This window comes from Molothrus aeneus, chromosome 1 (genome assembly GCF_037042795.1).
Source record: "Molothrus aeneus isolate 106 chromosome 1, BPBGC_Maene_1.0, whole genome shotgun sequence".
Lineage (NCBI taxonomy): Eukaryota > Metazoa > Chordata > Aves > Passeriformes > Icteridae > Molothrus > Molothrus aeneus.
Window position 1 is genome coordinate 129,888,333 of NC_089646.1, and position 24,246 is coordinate 129,912,578.

The following is a 24,246-nucleotide window of genomic DNA, read 5'->3' on the forward strand; positions in this document are numbered from 1 at the left end:
CTACAATAGGAACCCCACCCCATAATGAAAGTTATTTATTTCTTTGGTTTTGATTTTCTACCTTCTACTTAATTCACGAGGGGACTTTCTCTCTCATCCTGTGATAACATAATATCTTTTAGAAGTTTTGAAACTTTGAGAAACTTAGTGAAATGAAATCTAGTAATCCAAACACATCTGTAAAATATTTTCTTTGCTTTTCAACGTCTTTTCTAACCTTTCAGATAAATTATTTTTTCTGAACTATTTCAGCTATAATTCTTTATGACCTGCAGTGCACCTTGGAATTGACTGATACTTTTCATGAATCTAAAATTTTATGTAATTTCTATCAGGCTAGTTTTAGTCTTTTGTAGCTGGGTATTTTCTGTGCGTGCTATCTGTAAGGGTTGTCTAGAGTCCATTGCCGGTCCTCACTGAGTCAAATCATCAGCACAGCCGAGGGTTCTCATACATCGTTTTTGCATAAAAAGGAGTCTGCTTTAGAGCTCTCTGTTTTCACTGCTTCTAGTGAAAAGTAAGAATTGAAGAGATCTACTTGTCCGTTAATATGTGTGTCAGTTTATATCTCCTTAAGTTAACCAGAGGATAATCTCTTGCCCTTTCAGTTTGGAGGATGTGTTCCTTTGCAAGTGCGGTTACATGCTGACTTCTCAGTGCTCTAACAACACAAAGATCTTAATTTGAGCACAAAAAAACCCAACAAAATCCTTTTGACTGCACAATACAAGTGTTTGTGAAGAGTTACAATACAAAGACATTAAACGACCTTCTTCTAGGAGGCACTAGAGTCTCTTTGTACTAGGTGCAGGCTGATAGTTAGGCACACTCCTTCCCAAGCACAAAGACAATGTCTGTTTTGTATTTTGTTCAGTCCCTGGCTCTACTCCTCCCCTTTGTTCTACTCTATATCAGGACATATTTGGCCCATAATGAAACAAGATATTTTATCAAGAATTAGGTGAGTCCAAAATTGTTCATTTGGGACATGTTCAATATATATATATCTATATCTACATTTTTTCTTTAAATGAAACAAGAAATCAGGAGAGTTTCTTTTTACTGTTGACTCTCATTCTACCTCTGTCTGCTTTCTCTTCAAACTTTATGAAAAAATGTTCTGAATTGTTTTACTATTTATTTTAAACTGTATTTTCTTTTAAGGGAAAGAATAGCCCAAAGCACCTTATAACAATGGAATAAAGTTACATTGAACTTGAAGACATTCAGATAGCACAGTGATTAGTGTAGTATTCATATTTAGATGAAAATATAATGAATATTTTTCTAAACATTCTCTTCTCTCTCTGGCACATAAACACTTGTATAAGACAATCACAGCTCTCTAATCTTTGTAATGGGCATGCAGATCAGTGTAAGGTATTGGCTCGATTTTGCTAAATATCTTAAAATCTGCATTAAAATGGTTTAGGCAGCAAGGAAGGTCACCAAGTATCTCATTCACAGTTACTGATTGTACATAACTGAAGAATTGCTTTAGTTACATACAGCTTCTAATTAAGTTAAAAATGCCAACTTCATGGATTCAAATCACACACAGTAAATAATTTAAGAAATAGGACAAGACTGAAAGTCAGAAAGCTTTCATCTTTATTGTTTAGCTATTTTAACATCTTTCTCAACTTAAATTTCTGTTTCTCTAAATCTGTGGCACTCTGTCTTCTTGGCATTTCCTGTTGAGAGTCCTAGTATTAAGAACTGTTTTTCTGCTTCTCAGGGGCAGTTTGACATACAATTTGCTGGTATAGGCAATCAGGTATGTCTGACCCAATATACACAATATAATATATGCAAAACATACGCAATATAATATGTACACATTAGGATTTAGCAATTTTTGAATCAATTTGGCTAAAGTTGTAGTTAGGTTATTTAGTAGTTATTTATAGAAATCTGCATCTGAACCTACGCAGATGGGAAAAGTGTATTCTACCAGAGCTATTGATAGAATTGTTTGTCACAAGAATGTGACTTCTTGTCTCTTCTAAACGTCAGTCTCATTGCTGACAGATGTATTCTTTTCCATCCACTGTCACTGGCAAAATGCCCATGTAGTTCTCCATCTTTCTATAATGTGTACTGTAGGGGTGATACAAGATATTATTTTTATTAGGTGGAGTTGGTGGAAGAAACTCAACAGCTGGACTCCATGTACTTTAGAGAGCTCCAGGCTTTGCATCAAGTGAGTTCCAAGAAGGATGAGGTAAGACAAGTACCTACTAACAAAAACAAACCCTTTCTCTGTCAGAGAGGGTTCACACTTTGAGTATCAGCAATGAAAAGCTGACCAGATGCCAGTTTGGAGAAGCAAATAGTCTGATTTCTACCATTTATTTTGGGGACTGATTGACAGCCATTGTGTTAATTAGATACACAGGTCTTCTGTCAGTTCCATCAACATCAGACCTAAAGTCTGTGGAATGTGTTTTGGGCCCCTACTCATGAGTAAAAGCCTCCATTTCAAGGGAATTAGAGGTATATATTGGATTATTTGATTATGGAACCTGCAGACACTGATATGTTTAAAGCAAACATAAAAGTAAAGCTTGCTAGGAGCTGGAGCCTTAACTCAATTTATTTTCTTAGTGATTAGAAAGCTATTTTACAGAGATAGGTTATCTAATGCAAGGATTATTAGACTGAGCAAAATGCAGAGGTGAAAAAAGCAGTTATGCAAGCAAAATAATTTCTCCCCTCAGAGTACTGTTGCTGACACGGGGGCTCTCAAAGAAGATCAGCACTTGCATCAAGCTCCCAAAGAATTGGCAGGTCCTAATCTGTCTGCCCTGATCCATGACAAGGAGAAGTTAGAACAGTTCCAGGCTTTTCTTGATAAGCATTCTGCTAGGTACGTTTCTTCATTATTGTTATTTTACCTGTTTCTAAGTTCAGAAGAAATATTTGCTAATGATCTTGGCTATCTAAATGTTGACAGATTTTAGTCTTTTAAAAAATGTTTTTGCATATTTATGAAACACACAGACACATTGTTCAGACAACTGAATTGTCTGAACATGTTTGGGGTAAAAATTCTCCTGTCAAAACATATTTGTATTACAGTTCTGTTTTCAGTTTCTGCTTTGATTAGTGGCAAACCCCTGAGTAGAACAATTAGCCTATAATGAGTAAAATTTTCTCTTTTTTAGTACAGATTCAATTTAGTACATTTTAAAAATTAAAGCTGGTTATTATAAAAATGTACAAATAGAAAACAGGCATGTTATTGTCACAGTGTGACAGCAACTACAGTTTTGTGTCTGCTGAGCAGATTTAAGTACTAGCTTGTAGCAGACACAATCTCAGGCAGAGTCTTCGAAAAGGTAAGCCTGTTTGTTTTAAAAGTAAGATCTGAACAGAAGCTGATACTCTTTCTTTTGTCTTTAAATTGTTGCTTCCTTCCTTTAGTCGGGCTTCCCATGAGTTGATGCTTTGCATATTGGCTGTTGCTTCTAGTCAAGCACTGCTATAGCTTTACATTGGATATTAGTCAGCTTTTTCAAAACTGCCCAGAAAGGGGCATCTGGCACAAAACTCCTCTGGCCAAGATTCAGTGTCATCACTTCTGCTTATCACATAGGTTCTCTTCGTAGTCAGAGAGACAAAAATATACACTCCTGGACACAATATTCCTAATTCTGAAGGTAAAATCTAAAACCAGTTTGCATGGATCATTCCTACGATTACTGACTACAAAAGGACTGCAGATAATGAGTTCAGATGGAAATTCTTATGGTCTAGCTGCCTATAGTCAGGTGACTTCTGGTTTAGTTGTCTAGAACAGTGGTCTCCAAACCTCTTGCTCATGCATCTCATCAGGAAAAACTTTTTGAGCATGGAACCCTAGTATGTATGTATATATATATATATATATATATCTATATGTATAATTTTTTATACATTATATACATGTGCTACTAAAGTTTTAATATTTTCTTGCTGCCCCTCAAAAGATGGTCTTGCACACCCCTTCAGACATTGCGGTTCAGAGACCACTAGTCTTGAGTTCCTCTCTAACGGGGGAAATGGTAGGAATCAGCAGATAACAGGTCATGGACAGGTGTGCTGAATTGTCTCTGGTATTTCCTGCTTTGTTCATCACAGAAAAGTCTCATTTTAAGTGGTAGAACCAGGCAGAGAAATGTTTAATTTATGGAGCCTTTTTTTTTTTTTTAAATAAACCTTCATAATGAAGAAAGATATTTGAGTAAGTCTCACAACAGTGTTTTAGGCCTGGGTCCAGACTAGTTACTCTGGAGTCCAGCTGGAGTCCACAATAAAGGTGCTTAATGGTACTGTAAGCTGAAGGGATCCTAGAACTAATGCAGTCTGGAAAATGTCAGAAAAAAACAATGAACACATCATTTACCTTTTTATCAAAACTTATGGTTCTGATAATGTCCAAATGTAAGTGATCCAAGTTTCAGGAAGCACAGGCTGCTGAGTACCTGTGCACAAATTCTGGTAAGAAACTAAGCAAAGCTCCATTAATTAATACTTTGTTAAGTGTATAGGATATATTCACACAATTGCAGGATAATTTATGTTACTTCAGGTTAGTGAATTATCGCTTGTTAGTCTTGCCAGGCTAATTGACTATGGATGTCCTCCTGATCCAGTATGCCAAGATAAGCCACCACTAAACAGTTTAACACACTTGAACATTATATATTTTACTTTTTAAAAAGATACACGTAGTTGGTCAGTTGTCATAGGTAGATGCCAAGGAGTTACACCATAAACCACAGTAATTTGGATCACTTGCATTTGGGTGAACTTAGTCATGTTATGATGAACTAGCAAATGGAAGAATTTCAGTCTCAATAGAACTTAGGGTTCTGTAAGGGTCTCAAAAGACTTTTGAAAGGAGAACATCTGTTCTTAAATCGGTCAGATGCTTTTGAACATTTTACTCATAGATTAATGTTTTGAAAAAGCCAGTGATTAACCAAATGGAAAACTGAAACAGATTTGTCTGAATTCAATGTTTCATATTTCCTGCTGCAGATACAATGAATGTACTCACTAAAATGTTCATATAACTTCAGCTAATAAGATACTGTCAGAAAACAGTCAAATAAATTAAACTGAAATTGTAGATATGTCATTTATTCTGTTGTCTGGTTTAGAGAATGAAACCATTCTATGATTCTATGAAAACAAATTTAAATTTATAGTGTACACTCAAACATTATGAACAATATATAGATTGAGAATTGCATCATTGAAATTATTTGTCACCAATTAAATAAGTAATAGAATTGGTAATTTATGAGAAAGCAGCCCACAAAAAGCCCTAGAAACAAATTTTGCCATTAATAGTTTTTATCTGCTCAGCTGCAGACTGACTTAAACTCTAGCACTTCACACGGGGCAGGAAGGAGGTGATTTCTTGGGCTGATGTTCCCAGCTGTCATCCCTGCTTCTTTCTCAGGCAATATAACAAAGAGGCAGAGCAGGAGGTGTCAACTCATCTCTCGGGGGCTCACAGCCTCAGTACTGATTCAAATTCTCATCTGTTTCACTCTTCATTCTCTCTGTGAGCTCTGCATGACGGTTCTGGTCCACAGTCCCTGCTGGATTTAGCAGTGGCATATTGAGGAGGTTACTCCTTTCAGGGTACCTCCAGATGGCACCCTAAATGAGATCTCTAAGACAAAAGTTTGCTCTGCCTGTTCAGTAATTGCCATGGTCTCAGCAGATGGTACTAGCAGAGAAAAAATGTCATAAAATTTCAGCCCAATCTGACCTGGTATTTAGGTCTTGAATACTTTGGTATGGTATAGTTGTGGTTAAACTAATAACTTCCGAGAATGTTGATGAAATTAACTTAATACTGAAATAACATTCTGTTTAAATTTGTTTGTAGCATGGATCTCATGTGCTGGCTAGATATTGAAGACTTCAGAAAGATGCTCCAAAAGGATAAAGAAAAAAGTGATGAAAAATCGAAAGACATTAAAACCAAGTACTTAAACAATGAGTACTTCTTTGGACCCAACAGCCCAGCTACCAGAGAACAACAAGAAGAGGTAGCAGTCACAGAGCCATTCATAAAGAACAGTCACTGTGACTGTGACTGAGATGAAAATCCACAAGTGGGTCTGCTCCAGCTTTTCCCCAAGCTATCTCCTCAAATCTTGCCTATATTTTTGGCTAGAAGTATGGTTCTATTATGGTTGTATAGGTCCCTTCCTTCCTGTTCAGGCTTTTCCTCCCTACCTCTTACAGAACATCTCTCCTGAACTGTGATCTAGGCCATAGTCAAAGCATGTACAAGACAGCTCAGAAAAAGTGTAAAAATAGCTTTCAGGCACAGTGACTTGTTCCAGCTTTTTATTTTAGTATGTCAGTAAAGCTCAGACAACAAGTCTGAGCTGTGGTGCTCTGATATATCTTGATACTTAGGCAATTTACTTGGTCAGGCTGGGGTATTATTCACCAGAGTCTGTATCTTATTATAGGTAGGGACAAATGTAATCTGTTCCCTTTTATGAAAAGTACATGTGAGCCTTGGGTAAGCATGCATTAAGTGCTTTGCTTACAGTTAAGCTCATGCTTTGCTAAATCAAGGATGTAGAGAGATAAAGGACTTTTGGTATACACAAACGTTTATGTCATGTGTTATTGTATTTGGATTGCTTAGCTAATGCATTCAGGTGGAGGAAGGAGACAAAGCCTTCCTGATCAGCTTTCGGCAGCGGCTCTGCTACAAGTTCAGCAATGTGTCCAGAAGAGATTAGAAAAACAATGGCTGCCATTGTTCCTGGCAGATGAACACCATGGGGCAGAGGAAGAAGCAAAGGTAATTTTTTAACAACAGCAACACATACAGGCATTGTTTTTTGTTTGGCTCATAATTTACCATTGGGGTAGAAAGGTTTAGAGGAAAAGCAGCCCACAAATTACTTTCAGTTTACATTGAAAGAGATGCTGTAGCATGTACAGGTTGAAACATTTATCTTGGTAAGTGTGAAGGCAGTTCATCTGAAGGCTTAGTTAAGCTGACAGTATTATTGTTAGATACCAATTCTGAAGGAGCTGGTGTTAGCTCTGCTGACATCCAGCCTGCCAGGAGAGTGACGTAATTTTTGCTGCACTGCTACACTCTCCCTATGCCATTTTGCCTTAGCCATACAGTTGCACACTGAAGAAATATTGCTTTGTGTAAAGAATTTTCCCAAAGGGACCAGGACACAAGCAAATGAGTGAGCTTCCCATGCTGTAATTCTTTCTTTTATGCTATCCACATTCTCCCATCTGGAGCTGCAGAGCCTGCAGAATCGACTTCAGGACTTGTGAAATTCTTTGGAGTGGGGAGGTTAACTGCTACAAGCCTTGCTCCTATTGGTTACTTCAGAAAGTTGCCAAACAGCTGGGAGTGAGGAGCCTTTCACTCCTGCTGGTTCATTAGGAAGAGTGAGGAATGGGCAGAGCTAACATCTGCCTTTTATGAGTGCCTCTGTTGCTGTGATCCATGTAAGGGGATCATCCTGCTGGTGGCAGAGGCAAAGACTTGGTGTTTTGCACTTCCATAACAGCTCTGACATGTGAATGTCATAGCAGAAGGAAACTTCAAAGTTCAACCAAGTGGACACATATGCAACTGCATTGCTTGATAAAACTTTTTTTCTTTCATCTTTATAACATCATGAAGGTAGTCAGAAGTGTTGTCAGAAGTGCATATAAACTATTTTCCACTGATTCAGAGCACTAAGCAATCTGAAAAGTATAGCTTTTAATAAGAGAAACTATAATTTTAACAATGATTATGTGAATTAAATTTTAAAAAAATCCTAACCCTCTGCCTTTTTTTAGCTGAACTCTGCCTCCTTTACAAGCCCTGGCAGAAGACCAATAAGGCTAAGCTGCTTCCAAGTCTGGAAGCTAACTCATGCCTCTTTTTGCACCTGCTGCACTGTGTTGGCAGGGAGATTAGCCCAAGTAGTTTAGAAAATGCTGTATTCAACTCAAATAAACAGTTTACAGGAAATACATAGTTCTAATGAGCTTTCAGTCTTTTCTTAACTCCATTTATGTCCAATTGCTTTTTTCTCTTTCTTATTGAAAATTCAGAGGATGAAAAGATTCTTTGAAGAAAGTATTTTAGAAGAAGTGAAACCAGATGATATTCTCCACTGGCTTCATATTTCACAGTGACAAAACAGTGTGGGCATGCTATGTAGTCCTTATTCAGGAAACCTGCCCTCTGTTTGAGGTGTAATTCAGCTACAAAGAACTTGCAGGATCAAGTCTGTATTTATGATACAGCTATGCAAAGGAACTAAAAATATTTCATACTAAAAAAAAAAAACCAAACCCAAAATTTATTCCTCACATAAGTGGTCCCTTAGAACATTATGGGTGAAGTAAACTCCACCACCAGTGGAGTGCATAGTTTGACTGGTATTGCCTCTTGTCTTCTCTAGTTCCCCAGTCTTAATGAGCAGGTGTTCATTTATAGCTGAAGAAGGGATGGCATTCTGTGCAGGTCCACAACAAGTTTCAGACATAAAATCCATAAGAAGACATATAAACTATTCTACCACTGGGGTCTTAATCATTAAAAGGCTAACCAGAAAAAGAGAATATTTAAAAAATAGAATAATAATATTTTGTTCAGCTATAGAAAAGGGATATAACTGAAGATCTTTCACACAAAGACCAGCAAAAGACAACCAGGATGTGGAAGGCGAGTGAAATTTGCTATGTCTCTTGTGTCTGCAGTTTCACAGTCTTTTTCATTTGGACCTTGCACATTTTTCACAATTTCCCTGTTGACACTGTGAGGCCCAAATGTAATGCTGTTAAAAGCAATCATGACTGTACTGGTTACAGTGGGCTGATTACTCACATTACTCCTGAATTTAGTTCCCTGCTGGATGCTCATGGTAAATCTCTCTCCCTTTCTGTCTGGAGAGGTCAAACTTGAAAATAAAGATCTCTTGTCCTGGGCTTTGGAACACTATTAACACTCCCTAAACTAATATTGTACTTTTAATTCACATTTATCTGTATTTTGCATGCAGTGGACTTATTTGGACAAGCTGTTCATTCCAGCATCTGGTAGTTTATTTATTATTGCAAGTGGATTACGTGCAGACACAAAAGGGAATGTGAAATATGCAGCAGAGTGGGCAGGTTTAATCATATCTCACAGTATCTCTTTCATTTAGAATTGTATTTTAATCTCACAGCACTGAGATAATATCAAATTTAAACTTTTTAAACCTTTGTAATAATAGATTTCATCAGATGTTTGCCAGTTTTTTTCCTCTTGAAGAGCAGTGAACTTTTTGTGATTGCCAACATACAAGTTGTGTACATTTGTTGGGTTGAACTTTTATTGTCTGTTGAAATCAAACTAGAGACCCGGTCACCAATTATCCATGCAAACCATCAGCACAAAAGGGATCCAAAGTGCATGTGGGTTCTGTTAAGTGAGTTTTCCCTTTGCCTGTTTGTCAGGGAGATGATTATTCTCCATGTTCTGCTTCAAGGTTGTTGACCCATAAAATAAGTAGTGTTTACATACTGCTATAGGGATGGAAGCAACATTTTGTTCTTCCCTTCATGAATATGCCCTAGAAATAATTTTTCTCAAAAGTTCCCTAAATTCTGGTCACAGGGAATAGAACATGTTTGGAGAAGTGGAGAAGGGCTTGGAAAATCCAACTCTACTGCCTAAATTGAGCTGACTTTATTTTCACCAAAGGACCCTCTGGACAGCCACCACCCTCCTTGCCAGGGTAGGCTGTTACCCCTGGCAGGCTCTGTGACAGGACTGAGCAAAACCCCTGGTTTTAAGTTAAGTTGCAGAAACCCTTTCAGCTTAGGATCAGCTTAGATTTCCAGGACTGTTGGCAACAACTAAAAATGTTTCTGACCGATGCTCACCACTGAACAGCACTCCACCCTTCCAGGACTTCAAGAGTTTTAAACCACTTTTAGAAGATGGTTTTCATTCATCCATCTGATAACAAAAGGGGGTTGTTTGGATGTTCAGCAACAGCACGAGAACTGTTTGTTCAGGAAGGCAGGCCAGCATGAACTTCAGTTCAAACAAACTGTCCCTGCATAAGCCATCTTTCTTTCCCCACCCTTTCCTGGCTGCCTACTGTTCTGTGCTTGGCAGCATGAGGATTTCCAAAATGTCTCAATGACTTTAAATTCTATTTTACTATTGGTAGCTTTATTTCATGGAGAGCAAACTCTCTGGCTTCTGTGGGTGATCATAGCAACACATTTCAAACCTCATTTTGTTGGTGAGATTCCTGTCAGAAGCATTTTACAACTTTAAGCTATGTGGTTTGTGTGTCCTTTTCCTTTGTTGTTTGTTTGCATAAAACTCAAACTGTTCTCTAGAAAAGTAACCCATTACCATAATCAATAACAAGAGCTGTTTCTATACTTTGTAGTATGCAGTCATATGGTCTAAATCATTGTCAGTCATTTCCTCTCCATCATATCTTCCAAAAAATGTTCCCCAAACCAAACTTTAAAAAAAAAAAAAAGGAAAGGAAGAAATGAAACCTTGCCACATTTTATTGTATCCATGTCATAAACTTATAAACTACTGAAAGTTAGGGTCAGTGCAAAGATAAGAATCACACAGTTTACACTAACTAATGCCTTTGTTATTGCTTTTTGAAACAAAGTTTATTTGATGCATCTATTTTTTCTTTTGACAGCATGTGGACAATAAGAGTGTTTCTTCATCTAGTGAAATAATTGCTTTCCGCAAGGCGCTCTTGGATCCAGTGACAGCAAATCTGTTTCAACGCTTTGTGGCACTGAAGGGAGACCTTCTGGGGAATGGGGTGCTCTTTTGGCAAGAGGTGCAAAAGTATAAGGTAGGATGGTAAAACAGAGCAAAGGGAATAGCATTCAATTTGTCAGCAAATTCATGCATTCTTGCAAATTAGAACAATTTTAACAAAAATATCTATAGGCATTCTGTTGTTCATAGTATTCATAGTAAAGCCTCTTTCATTGTTTAAACTGTTTTTTTCATCAGTGAAAATCCTCACTTCTTAAGGGTAGCTATTCTTGACTCAAATGCATTATCCTTGTATTTCTTTATGCTTCTTCAAACTGTAGCATTCTTCTGAGTCTTTAAAGGAACACTGCTATCTTGCTAATGCCCAGAGTTTTGTATATATCTGTTGAGCAGTAGAAATATGCAAGCATTAAAATGTTCATTCTGTCCTTATAGCTGCAATCTGAATTTGGTGATTTCTCAAAAATGAGAGATAACTTTAAAATTCAATCAAATCTACAGATATAAAGATGGTATCAAAAAACCCCTATATGTAGAATGCAGACCACAGCTCCCTTGCACTTTGCAGAATGAAATTTGACTTGAGCTGAGCTTGGAACCAAAGTGAAATGTGATGAGAAAGGTCAGCAGGGATTACATCCCTCCCATATATACGTAGTTTTGTGAAATTGCTTGTGTGGGTTGAAATACAATAGAAAATGTCTGGAGTGAAACTTTAAGACACACTGCAGCCTCCTAGGAATATCCTGGACTGAATGCAGGGTCACCACAGATTTTCCATGTATTCCTCATTCCTTTTGCCTCTGGGATATTCCTGATGCAAAAGTGCTACCAGAGTGCAGAATCTCTTCTGGGCTCCTGAACATAGCCTATGTGCACATGAGAGGCAGGGAGCATGAGGTTAGCTAACGTGCTCAGAAACTGGGCTGTAAACACAGCTGCTGTTGCAGTAGCACTTGGAGATCTGCTGCAGGCATGTGGGTGTACTTTCACTGTTTAATTTCATGAATTTGAATTTGATGTCTGCATTAGAAGGTGAAGCTCCTCCTGTTTCCAGGGGACAATCTCTCTTCCCCACAAAGGTTCTGATCTCCAGGCAAGGGATCACTGGCTGAAATGCTCTCTGGGGGTGCTGCTGTCTCTCTCATGGTTACAGAGTGATTACCTTAGATTAAAACTCTGATATGAAGGTACCTGGTGTTCCATGACACAAATCCTTTTCTAGATATTTGAAGTTTTGTTGATTCTTGTGACTCTTCATTGCTACATTATGGAGGACATGGAAACTTTCTGCAAGTTAATGTGGAGCATGCTCTTAATTCTTTTCTTTGTAGAACTGCTCTCTGAAGAAAGCCTTCATTGTTTTTTGTTCCCACCCCCTTTCCTGCATTTATGTTAATTTATTTGTCTTGTTATCCAGAAAAAGTAGAATCTGACCAGATTTCTCCATGCATGCAATGTCATGGTTGGCAGTTGATGCTCTTTGTAGAAGCAAAGGCCTGGAGTAGTAGGAGTGTTGTGGGTCAGGCTGAGCTGCAGGAATATTGCCAAAGGCGTGGGCAGCGCTTTGCACAGTGCATACTTGTATTGTCTGAGCCCTATCATGCCATCAGTTTAGACAGAACTCCCTTTAGCTGTCAGTGACTGCATTGCTCCCATAACCCATCAGGCTGGAGGCACATCTTGGGATAATCCAAAACCAAAATTTTTTTTTAAAACAAATATGAAGAAACATAACTCTGTGGATCATTTCCATCTGGTTATCTATGCTCGGTCTCAACTCTCTTCATATCATATGGCTTGTTTGTCTTCCCTCATACTACAGCTCTCTGCCTTCTGTGCTAGATGAGCAAAGAAAGCCATTATATATATATACTAAGGATATATTTATGTTTTTGCATTGCCTTAATTTCTTTATTATAGTTGTTATAATTCTTTTTTTTTCCTTCCCAAAACTAAAAATATTCATAACAAAGCAAGCCAACTCTTTCACATACCACATTTCTGTTTAAAAGTCATGGTTTTAATTTCTTTGCAAAGTCAATATGTAGCCTTCTCTACCAAAACTAAATTCAGATTCATCATTTAAAGAGTTCTCTTCCTGACAACTCTTGAGTGGTCATTGTGTCTCTAAGATATATGCGATAGCCTTCTAGTGTCATATTAATTTCTTGAAATATATAGATAAAGGGAAAGTTAATGTTTCAAAGTGTTGGAAGGACACTCTTTGAATTATTTTTCCTTCATGTCAAAGTCCAATGGTGGCATCGTCAGGGTGTCAAAACGCAGCAATAACAGGTTTTACAAGAACAATAGGATCACATTAAAAAAATAGAAAACCCCAGTGTTCCTTTGACATCTCACTCCTGTAAGTTCAGGTTTGTTTTGTATTCTATAGTGTACAGAGTTATTTCAAACTAGAAAATCTTCATGAATGGTGAAAGTAGAAGATTTCAATAAATGGAAGATTGTACTGGTAGCTGACATTGTCCCCTCTTGTGACAACACTCCTAGTTAGAATATCTTGTACCCTCTAAGTATTTCCCCTCTTTTGTTGGAGCACTTAAAGCATTTCTTTATCTTTTATTTGCCATGGCTATGCAAGTCATAGCAGGCTCATTGTGAAAATCAGTGCCTTTCACACTTGTAGATGTGTTTCTCTTTTCAGAAATGTCTATTTGCCATAATGCATTTAAAATCTATGCTGTTATATCCAAACATGCAGGCAGAAATTATCACCTAAAAGCAATGATTGCTATGTATCTGCATTTGCAAACCAGAAGCCGCATGCATGTCTGAAGTATGGTTTTGACCATGCACATTTACCAAAAGAATTTTGCCTTGCATACTGAAGGAATTTATTGTATAATTATTTTTGTTTGACTATTGCTCTTTGATGACTGGTGCCCTGTAAAAGTTCTTGCCTGTGTCTCTCTCCATTGACTGAAAATGGTATTTTTTATCTTTCAGGACTTGTGCCATTCTCATTGTGATGATGCCATAGTTCAGAGAAAGATCACAGCTATTATTGATTGCTTTATTAATTCTGCCATACCCCCAGCTTTGCAGATTGACATCCCACCCGAACAAGCAAAGAAGATTGTGGAGCACAGGAAAGAACTAGGACCTTACATTTTTAGAGAGGCACAGGTAAGAAGCCGAGTGATAGGTCCGGCCAGAGACTGAGTGCCTGATTTTAAGAACAGTCTTCATTGCTTATGTGGCAGTTAGGACTCCACACACAAGCCTGGGCTTGAAGGAGAAAGCTGTAGTCATATATTTCAATGACTGTAAGGTGGAGATGGAAGAGAGTCTTCAGATTTATCCTGCTCAATAAAGAAAATCTCTGACAGCTAGCTGATCCTGGAAAGGTATATCCAGGTCTGTGTTACGAATTCTGGCAGTAGAAATGAATTCTGTCTATGTTCTTAATTGCTTGTTCTTTACCACTTGGTTAATGTCACAGAAGTAATTTGTAGTTAGAAAGTCTGTGGTTTTCAAGTTTTATGAAAAATGCAGATGTGAGTCAAGCACAAAGACAGCTTAACTTGCTGAATGTCTTTCCCTCCCTTATTACAGAAAGTGTGTATTAAATGGCTGTAGAAAATTTTCTCTCTGATCTTTCTATTAATCAGGTTCAATAGCAATTTTGGAACCTTTACTACAGACTTACTATTTTCTTATCCCTTGATACTGCCTTGTCTTATCTTCTAAGTCCAACAAAAGTAGTTGTTGTTCTTTTCCTATAAAATTCCCACTGACACCTTTAAACATCAGCTGTGAGTCCATAAAGTGTTTGGATGACAAGAGATGAATGATTTGTCAGAGAAAAGGGTTCATATAGGTCCTAAGAGAAAGAGAAGTCTCATTTCAGCCTGTGTAAAACCCAGTGAACTCCAGAAATGTGGCACAAAACCAAAGGAAGAACTAGGCCAAAAAGCTGTGACTGGAACCCGACAGTGGCTCACATGTCACTTTCAAGCCTCTTGAGCCAGAAGCAGTGAGCATGCTTGGCTGCTTTGAAGCCAAGTTTCTCAATGCAAATTAAACATCTAAATAAATTGAAAAATGTGAGCCTTAGTACGTGCAGCAACAGAATTCACTGAGCCCCTCTGTTTGCTTTTCTAAAATTGTTTTTCTTATTCTAGTTCAAAAATGACCCTGTGAGAGATTATATCATTTAAAAATTATCCAAGATTTGCTCATAGATCTGTAATGTGGTTTAAGAGCCTTTCCAGAGGCAAAAAAGTATTTCCTTTCTCTTAAAGAGAGGAAAAAAAGCCCTTTCCTAATGAACTGAATATTTGAAATACTTGAGCAGAACAGTGGTGCAAAAGCAATTCTACTGGTGTATATTTTATCAAGAATACTTGTAAAAAGTGATGGATGTTTTCATTAATGCAAACAATTGTTTAGGGAAATATAAAAAAAGAAAATGCCTTTTAACTGTGTTTTAGGAAGATTTCTCACCAGTAATAAACACACTGATGAAAAGCATGTGCTGAGCAAAGCTGGGCTGAAATGTCAGGACAGAGTACGTGGGAGGAACAAGGCTGTGTGTTCAAAAAAAATAGTTATCTCATTCTGCATTTTATTTTACAGTCAACTGTTTCCTTAATACGGTCAAGATTGACTTTATTTTCTTCCTGCACAGATGAGTATTTTTGCTCTTCTGTTTAAATTTTGGCCAGAATTTTGTAAATTCCAAAGCAATCCAGAGAGTGACAAAATTCTAACTTCCTTGGAGAAAAAAAAGGAAAAAGATATGCAAAAGATGGAAGGGATAACAGCAAAGGTAAGGCTCATAAAGTTTCAGGTGACCACTGATGAACTGAATAACATGAGCAAAGATACATCAAATAAAATATCTCTTTCTCAGCCTGGTCCATAGCTACCTAATCTTGTTAGATTTCAAGCTTTACACTCAACCCAGTCCTAAGGTGATTACTTCCCAATTCTGCCAATAGATATACATATGTTTGAGTTGAAGCAGGTGATTCAATGGAATACTCCTTTCATTAACCAGAGGAAAAATGTATTTTAGTCACCTTTTGTGCCAGGAGAAGAGCAAAGAAGAAGGCTGAATTAAGAACAATACATCTGTGTACAGTCCATGTGTACTGTGGGCTACTGCAGACCTGTTTGCACTTTCATGATATATTGTCTTATACTAGAATTTATGTTCTGGACCACAACTGAAATCAAACTCAACCCAAACCAAAATTGATTTCATATCTATTTTCCAGAAGGACCATTTGAAAATCCTGCACATTGTTTAAAAAAATATTGATGTGGTAATTAATTTGCATAATCTTTGCCTTTGCTTGAATATTTCTCAGCTTTGAAAGTGAAATTGTTAGACTGTTCACAGCAAGTTTCCAGACAGTTCCAGCACATTAACAAACTGTGACCTCTACAATGGAATGCTTGTTTGTAAAATTGTTTTTCTTGGATTTTTAAAATTAAAATATAATGGACTTCTTTTTCTATTGATTATAGGCTTTGAAAAAGTTTATTTTTTATTAAATACAATTGTTTGGCAAGCTTTGAGGAGAGAACATTCTTTTAAGGACAGAGAAAGTACTGGACTTGCAAACTATAATAAGTAGCATTACAGAGACCTTGACGTATTCTAAATACCATGTAGATGTGTGGAGATGTTTCATGTGATATGAACCACACAGATATCTGGACAGATACATAGGCCCATAAGAACATATATGCATTGTTATTCTTCTTTATGCATGTGAAAGCTGAGGACCAGTGAAGCATTACTCAAGGCCACCACAGCAATGTCAAGGGAAGTCTAAAATCCAATAACTCATCTTACTTTCTCCAAAGCACAATGACTCCATATATATATGTCTGCCAAGGCCATTGGCAATACTTATAGTGCAAGAATGCAATATTTCAAAGTAACAAACTTTTACATTTTCACAGACTTATTTTCCATCTGTTTGTTGCCTGTCTATGAGATTTCTGATCAAGATCAAGGAATAAAGAAGAAAGGAGGGCAAAAGCCTAGCTTTTATGGAGAGCAAATGGGAACAGTGAATTACGCTTCTAAGCAGGGAAATAGAGTAAGGAATTTTAGAAAATGACAAGCAGAGAATGCAGCTTTGTAAACAGTTTGTAGACTATTCTTCTCCTCACCAAAAAAAAAAAAAAAAAAGATCAGTAAACCAGTTACCTTTTAAAATCTCTTGAAAGAATGGGTGCAACATGTAATTTTTTCCAATATAGTAAAAATCCTTTTTTCTTTCTGTTATTGTTTAAAGAATTTGCCATTTCCTGTTCTCTTGCCTGAGAAATCTTGAGATTTCTGTCCTCTTGGTGACAGCATAATTCAAATGATGCAGTATCCCTGAAGGATACTGATAAGTTTCATCTAACATGAGCAACAGCAGGTTCACTTGTTGGCTTGTGGAAGGTGATGATTTCTTGGCAATGAAAAGAAGGACTATCTTCCTCTGCCCTGCCAGGCTCATTGAACAAGAGCAAAGCTCTGGCAAGGGTTAGAAACAGCTTTTTATATATATATCTCCTCTCCACCCCACAGATCAGTTGCTATTTTGAGTTTATGTCAAACAGAGCAATCATACTCCTAGGGGAGGAATTTGCTTTCTTCTTCCTTTACACATGTGTCCCTGGGGCACTGAATCTACCTGTGCTCACCTCAGTTTTAGAACTGAACAAATAAGAGTTGGACTTTCATGTAGTATAGTGGAAAAAATGGGCAGACAAGGAGCTTTTCACTGAGCAATGATGCATAACTTGTATTGTTTGACTATCTCAATATTTTTTTGTGTGCCTATTTGTTATTTAAAGGGCAAAGTCTACCAAAGAGTAGAACTCATCCTGGCAATGGACTTTTTCCTTTGTTAACTGCTAGATGCACATCCACATACTTTCAAATATATAAGTCACTTCTTTCAGACTGCCTTGATGCCAGTACTAGTATTTTGTGGTATACATGATTGCATTTTATCTCCAAAATAGATTTTGGATTTTTTTGCTTTCAAGTGCACAAAATAGCTTTAAATTTTTAGCTTTAACTTACATTTTGGATTTGTACATACTCCTTCCATGTCCTTAGCAACGAAAGCCATCAACATTATTTTCTTTTTCTGTGTTTCTGCTATGTCTCTTAGCAATAAGCTTATTTGTTAGTAAGTGGTGTAATGGCATGGGATCTAAATCCACTATAACATTGCTTAATTTATTATGAGAAGTCATTTTTAAAGACCTTGCTTAATTCACCATTCTCATTGATAGAGCCAGCAAACATAAACTGCAGTTGCAGTCATATTCACAATGTCTCTGTGTTTGCATTGGCATCCCCATTCCACCAAATGAGTGTGCCACAGAAGCTACTGAGCCTGTTTCTGCAGAGAAAATCAGCATCACACTGCCTGGGCAGCTCTGTACCCAAAAGTCACTCTTACAGCTGATGGGTTCATAGGACAGTGGGAATTATGACAAAGGAAAAGGCACTTTGGGAGCAAGGAAATGAGACAGAGTGATCCTTTTCCAGATCTTTCAGGGACTTACTAAGTGACTTTGGGAACAATTTGATCCCCTTTTTTCCCTTCAATTTCTCTCTTGGAACATGGGAGGGTTATATTACTCAGCTCTTGGAGAGAGCTCTTTGTGATGTCAAATATGAACATCGATTGATGTTTATGAAGAGTTTTGGGATCATCAAACAGAATGTGCAAAGGTGAAACAAACCAACATGAAAATGACAAACAGTTAATCACCAGAGCAGTTTGCCAAGGGTTACAATGCCTTGTTCGTCTCTGTAGATTGTACATTGCCTGTTTTCCTAACTTGTATACTTGTAGTTCATACACAGCTACTGGACCAAGCTATAATTAATCATGACAAATCCTACATTCTATGTTTATACTTGAGGCCAAATTAGAGGTTCACAATGCCCTCTCTGTCCTTAAAATATGTTCTGTTGCAGATCTGCCCTGTCACCTAGCTATATTTTGGAGCAGGTATTGAATCTGAAAAAAAGATGGTCTGTAGGAGTGTTGAGGACAGGAAACATGAACTAGAACAAAGAAGTGCTTTTAAAAAAGCAGCTGCTACTTTAAAATATGCTCAGCACGATGAATTATGAAGCTAAGCATTACAAAACATTACTGCAAATGACACTATCTCATTTCCAATGACAATTTTTTGTTCCTCAGACTTTGCTTTTTTACTTTAGCTCTGTAACTATTGTTCACATCTAATTATAATTTTTTTTGCAGGGTAAAGAAGCGGGGAAAAAACTCATTAATTTGGCTCAACTTAAGTCCTTGATTCAACCCAAGTCCTTGACTCAACCCAAGTTCTTGACCCAACCCAAGTCCTTGACTCAGCTCAAGTCCTTGACTCAGCCTGAGCCCCTGACTCAGCTTAAGCCCTTGACTCAACTGCCAAAGAGTGTTTTGCTAGATGAGCTTGATGTTAAGAGAAGATCATCAACAGCTTTAGCACCTATAGAAGGACCTGGGAGGAAGGTAAATAATACATGTTCCTACGGTTGTAATTCAAGAGAGATAAAATAATCTTGGGAAAAGGGGAAGGGGGAGTTTGGTTTTGAATACTGCTGTCAGATGGTTCTTCAATAACTGTTCATTCCTCACCAATTAGCTTTGCTGTTTTAAGTTTACCTGTCTTACAGGTGATTTTTTTTTTGTTCTTTATTAATTTTTTTTTAAGATGTAGGTTCTGAGTAGTATTGACGGCTAACCGAATGTTAAGGTCTTACACTGTATGGATTAAAAAAAGAATCTATATTTAAAGATAAATAGAAGAAAAGGTAGTTCAGTTCTGGAATAAGAAGCTTTTCATTATTTGTGAAATTCATATCCTGAAAGAATTTGGTTTAGGCTAGAGTCCTGTTCTGGTCATATGTCAAAAACTGAAGCTGAATTCCTTTAGAAAATCTAGGTATTTGAAAACCACTTCAAGACTTCTTCCATAACAACTCTGACAATGTATCAAATCAGTAGTGAAAAGGTAACAGTTATTTTACCTGGAAATGGGAAAAACAGACAGGCTACATTGGGCATATCAAGGGATCATTCATGGCTGAGTTGGCATTGCCAGAACATAACAGGGAACCTGTGCAACCACATAAGCACAGATACTTCATGACAATCAGGAGTAAATCACACTTTGGCCACTGCTTGTATTCCATAGAGCTCTTCCCATGGCATTATGGTAGTGAAGAGCAGAATATAGAAAAAGGTACTGTGAAATACCCCCAAAATCTGAAATCACAGTGTGAATTGTATAGATAAGCTTACACTCTTACCCTTAAGTGGACCTTTTTACTTTTGCTCATACCTATTTAAAAAAAAAGTGAGTTGAGCAAGCCAATACATCCCTGGTATACATTTAAACTCTCAAGAAGAGGGCTTAATAAACAATAATATTTTAAAAGGCAGTTTCTTCTTCCTTCTGCAAGCCCCTTCCTACAATAGGAAGGTGACAGAAGTTCTTACTGAATCATGATATGAAAAATTGGTTCCAAACTTCTCATGCCATAAGATAAAAACCAGGCCAAATAAAAGTGCAGTTCTCATCCTGTTTTGGAAGAGGAACCTATTATTTACATGCAATCTGAACTGTGGTTGTTTTCTTTAAAAGCAGTATTTTATCCCTAGAAAAGGAAAGGACGGCATCTCCAGTTGATCTGCCTCTAGTGGTAGCAGCATTCTGCTGGAGAGGGCAGGCAGAAGGAGCTGTGAGGCTCACAGATGTTCAGTGAAAGGACGTAAGCTAGAAACAGCTTTTCTTATATGTATTTCCTCTCCACCCCACAAATCAGTTGCTGGTTTGGGTTTATGTCAAACAGAGCAATCATAGTCCAAGGGGAGGACTAAGGGTGTAACACAGAGATAAAATTAGGTCCTTGATAGCACAAATGATATTTTGGGAGGGTAAAGATCTGCTGCTTTGCTTTTGAAGAAGAATGGAGAGAGAATAACACTCAGACTAGGGATGAAGAATAAATATAAACATTGTATCTGTCAAACTTGCTTAAATCATGGTGTTTTGAGATTTACTTATTTACAGGTATACTCTTTCTCCCATTATTCCAATATTGTAATTTTAAAAAAATCTTCTTAATATTTGTAATTATCCAGTAATAGGAATATAACATAAACAAGTTTTTTATCTTACTGTTGAAATGGATCAGAAACTACAGTGATGTGACCTGGAGGCTGATAGTTTTTGATGGTTCTTGCAGGCTTCCTGGTCCTATTCCAAGTACATAGAAGCCTTGGAGCAGGAAAGAATACTCATCAAAAAGCAAGAAGATCTGCAGAAAACCTCATCATCATCACTCCCTGCAGGTTATTAACCAAGCTCTGTAGTTTAGCAGGACAAACTTAGAGCATAGGTGTACTTGTGTCCTTGCAGTACAAGGACTGCTCGCTCTTCTTAGTTGTGTACAGAAACCTCTGCATCTCTTTTGCTGTCTGTAGGGGAGTTGCTGTCTGGGCTGTACTCATGAGAGGTATATTTGCTAAGAAAGAAAAAGTAAAAGTTGCAGGGTATCTTTGCACTGCCTTTACAGCACAGGTCCTGCTGCAGAGAGGAATAAAGCCATTTCTTCATTCTGCAGTGACATGACAATCACATACACATTTCACCTCCCTGGCTTCTTGTGCTTCATCAGCTTACATTCAAGCAGATACTGAAACCTCTTTCTCACAGTATGTTTCTCACAGTATGTTCTCTGTCAGTATGTTTTTGGAGGCATTGCTTCATCCTTGCTTCAGCTGTGAATATCCTTGTAGGTCTTTGCCAAGGATATTATGACTTGTTTATTTATTAAAAATATCCATTTAGTAGTAGGGCTAGCAATAGCTCTATGTAATATTCAGTTCCTTCAGTTTCACATAATTTTAATTTTTTTTTCCAAATGCAGGTTACTTGTCTATGTCCTCCCGGAAGCCTGAAAGTTTTGTAAAAGCCACCATTCCTACAAAGCCTAAATTCTGAATCTTCCCAAGAAGCAGGAAGTGAGTACCAGACTGACAACAAGTGTGCTTTGAAATGTGAATTCTTAAAAGCCAGTTTTCCTGCTGCCAGTGCTGATAGTCATTAGTAGCAAGTTATCCTGCTCCAAATCATGTTTAACTGAAGCTGTACAGCCTCCATATGAAAACAAGCTTATTTTTCACGTCAGCCATGGTTAGCGGATCTAATGTTCACCAGATGGAATTTTGTTGCAAAATGGCAGTCTCTGAAATTAGGTTATCTAAGCTTTCCAGTTAAGATTTTTTAAATAGGAACATGAGATGACTGGAGAAATCTCAGACCCTCTGAAGTTACTGTCAAGAACCTGACACAGAACTAGCAATAGATCACCTCTGCCAAAGCCAATTAAATATTAGACTGAGAGAAAGAAGTGGGACAGCAAAAAAAAATTGATAAAGACAGAAACCCAGATTTTGCTTCAAGGCCTAAATTCCTAGAAGGAAGAATCCTCTAGAGGTTTGGGTTTTTTTGGTGTTTTTTAGCCTATGTTGAAGTTAGGTGGACTTATGAAAGTTAATAGGACTTGGAATATTGCTGCTTTCCTTCTCTGCTCCTCCTTCCTCTTCTAATTCTGTACTTGGCACTGCTATTTTAGGCAACTTGGTGTCCTGCCCTCATTAGTCCTCCTAAAATTTCAAGTGTCTGAAAATAATCTTCCTGTGGCAGCATTTTCTGAAAATGACTTCAGAGAAAACTGCAGCATTCCTTGGTCTTCCCTCCCATTCTCTTTCTGCCCTCTTACCATGTTCTACAGCTGCAGTTAAAGTAATCCATCTACCTGGGGCCTCCTGCACCTCACAGCTGTGCCTGTATTCCTCACACCTTTGCCTTCTCACCACTGTTCTGCTCCCCGTGGAGTCCTGGTGCAGGGCCTCTGCTCCTGCTCTGTGACTGAGGAACCTCCAGCTGGGCCCACAGGGCACCTGCCCCTCTTGCTCCAGCCCAGCCCAGCCCAGCCCAGCCCAGCCCAGCCCAGCCAGTTCTGGCCTGCCCTGGCTATTCCAGACTGGAGAACTGCATTCCTGCCAGGCACCAGGCTGTGGTACAGACTAACACAATGAGAAAGTTAAGGTCCTGTGAGGTCTCTTCCACCAGGCTCAGTTGCAGCCCACTCTCTAATGCCTCTGGAAATTTGCCTGCCAGTTATCCTATAGTGATCTGACCACTCTGCTGGTAGGGTGAGACAGCTACACAAGACCATGAATGCTCTTGATGGGGCATCTTCCCTCCACTTTGTAACAGAGCAGGTCTGGGGATAGGTGACACCTATCTGATAGATAACACCTGGTCTGTTGGGGATAGGTGGCAAGGCTGGCAGCAGGAGGCTTGTGAGGAAGGCCAGGGCTGCCTTGTGCTGGGCACAGCCAGTCCCACTTTCCTCCAAGGACCCAGCACAGGACATGGCTGATCCCTCAGCCAAGATGGGGGCACCTTGGGGAAACACATTTCAGAAAGAGCAAAGAAAGCCAGAGAGTGGAGGAAAAAATAAAAGGAGTGATAACACAGGGAACACCAAGAGCAGAGGTGAAGGTGTAAGAGGAAGAGGTTAAGGAGAAAGTTGAGGAAGAGGAGGAGGTGCTCTGTGGTGGAGCAGATATTCCCTGCAGCCTGTGAAGGATTGATGCTGCAGCAGAGGAAAATAGTGAGTAGGAAGAAGGAACTTCCCAGTGCCTCACCAAAGGGACAGAGTGCAACCAGTGGTGGTTACAAGGAGGGCAGGAGAGGTGCCTGGAGTGAACCTGAACCTGGGAAACGTGGAGGAAAAGTATTTTCTCTGAGTGTTAATGTTCTTATTTTCTTTCCCTCTCTCCCCCACTACCTGAATTAGTAATGATTTATTCTAATTTGCAATAAATTGATTTCCCCAATTTGACCTGATGCATTTATTGAAGAACTGTTCTGATTATTCCAACTGGCTGACCACAGCAATGACATTTTGTTACCTTTTCAGGCACATTAAAATATCTCTGAGGAAGGGAATGCAGAGACATTCAATGGAGGTGCCAGGAGACACAAATGTAATGTGCTTGCAAGGTTTGTTCTTACAATTCCAGAGTAAAGATGATGACTTAGAATATTATTAAGAACCAGGGGATCAAGGGTAGAAAATAAACATGTTCTAATGTGTTCCATTTCAACCTGATTGTGACACTGGCTCTTGTGTTTATAATTTAATAATACACCTTGAGGCTCAAATTGCAGTAGGATTACGCCAAAGTATGCATGGTGCAAACTACTAGGTAGTCTCCACCTTAAACATCTTATAATCAAACCCAGTTCTTCAGTGCCTGATCTAATGAATAAGTAAAACACTGCCTTGAACTGACAGCCCTGAAGCAGAGTGTTTTGGGACACTGTGCTATCACTATACAATTCACACAACTTCTGTTCATCAAGGA

General features: G+C 38.2%; 1 protein-coding gene across 2 annotated transcripts in view; it reads left to right on the forward strand.

Moving 5' to 3' along the window:
• RGS22 (regulator of G protein signaling 22) overlaps positions 1 to 23,985 on the forward strand; it is a 60,116-nt gene extending 36,131 nt beyond the window's left edge. For both annotated transcript variants that reach the window (XM_066547714.1, XM_066547722.1), the window contains 11 exons: positions 2,135 to 2,224; positions 2,721 to 2,869; positions 5,888 to 6,050; positions 6,665 to 6,823; positions 10,710 to 10,871; positions 13,769 to 13,948; positions 15,453 to 15,593; positions 19,060 to 19,311; positions 21,051 to 21,156; positions 21,735 to 21,828; positions 23,799 to 23,985. In XM_066547714.1, the coding sequence (XP_066403811.1) occupies positions 2,135 to 2,224; positions 2,721 to 2,869; positions 5,888 to 6,050; positions 6,665 to 6,823; positions 10,710 to 10,871; positions 13,769 to 13,948; positions 15,453 to 15,593; positions 19,060 to 19,311; positions 21,051 to 21,156; positions 21,735 to 21,808 (1,476 nt within the window). In that variant the 3' untranslated portion in view covers positions 21,809 to 21,828; positions 23,799 to 23,985. The remainder of the gene's footprint in view (positions 1 to 2,134; positions 2,225 to 2,720; positions 2,870 to 5,887; positions 6,051 to 6,664; positions 6,824 to 10,709; positions 10,872 to 13,768; positions 13,949 to 15,452; positions 15,594 to 19,059; positions 19,312 to 21,050; positions 21,157 to 21,734; positions 21,829 to 23,798) is intronic.
• The last annotated feature ends 261 nt before the right edge of the window (positions 23,986 to 24,246 follow it).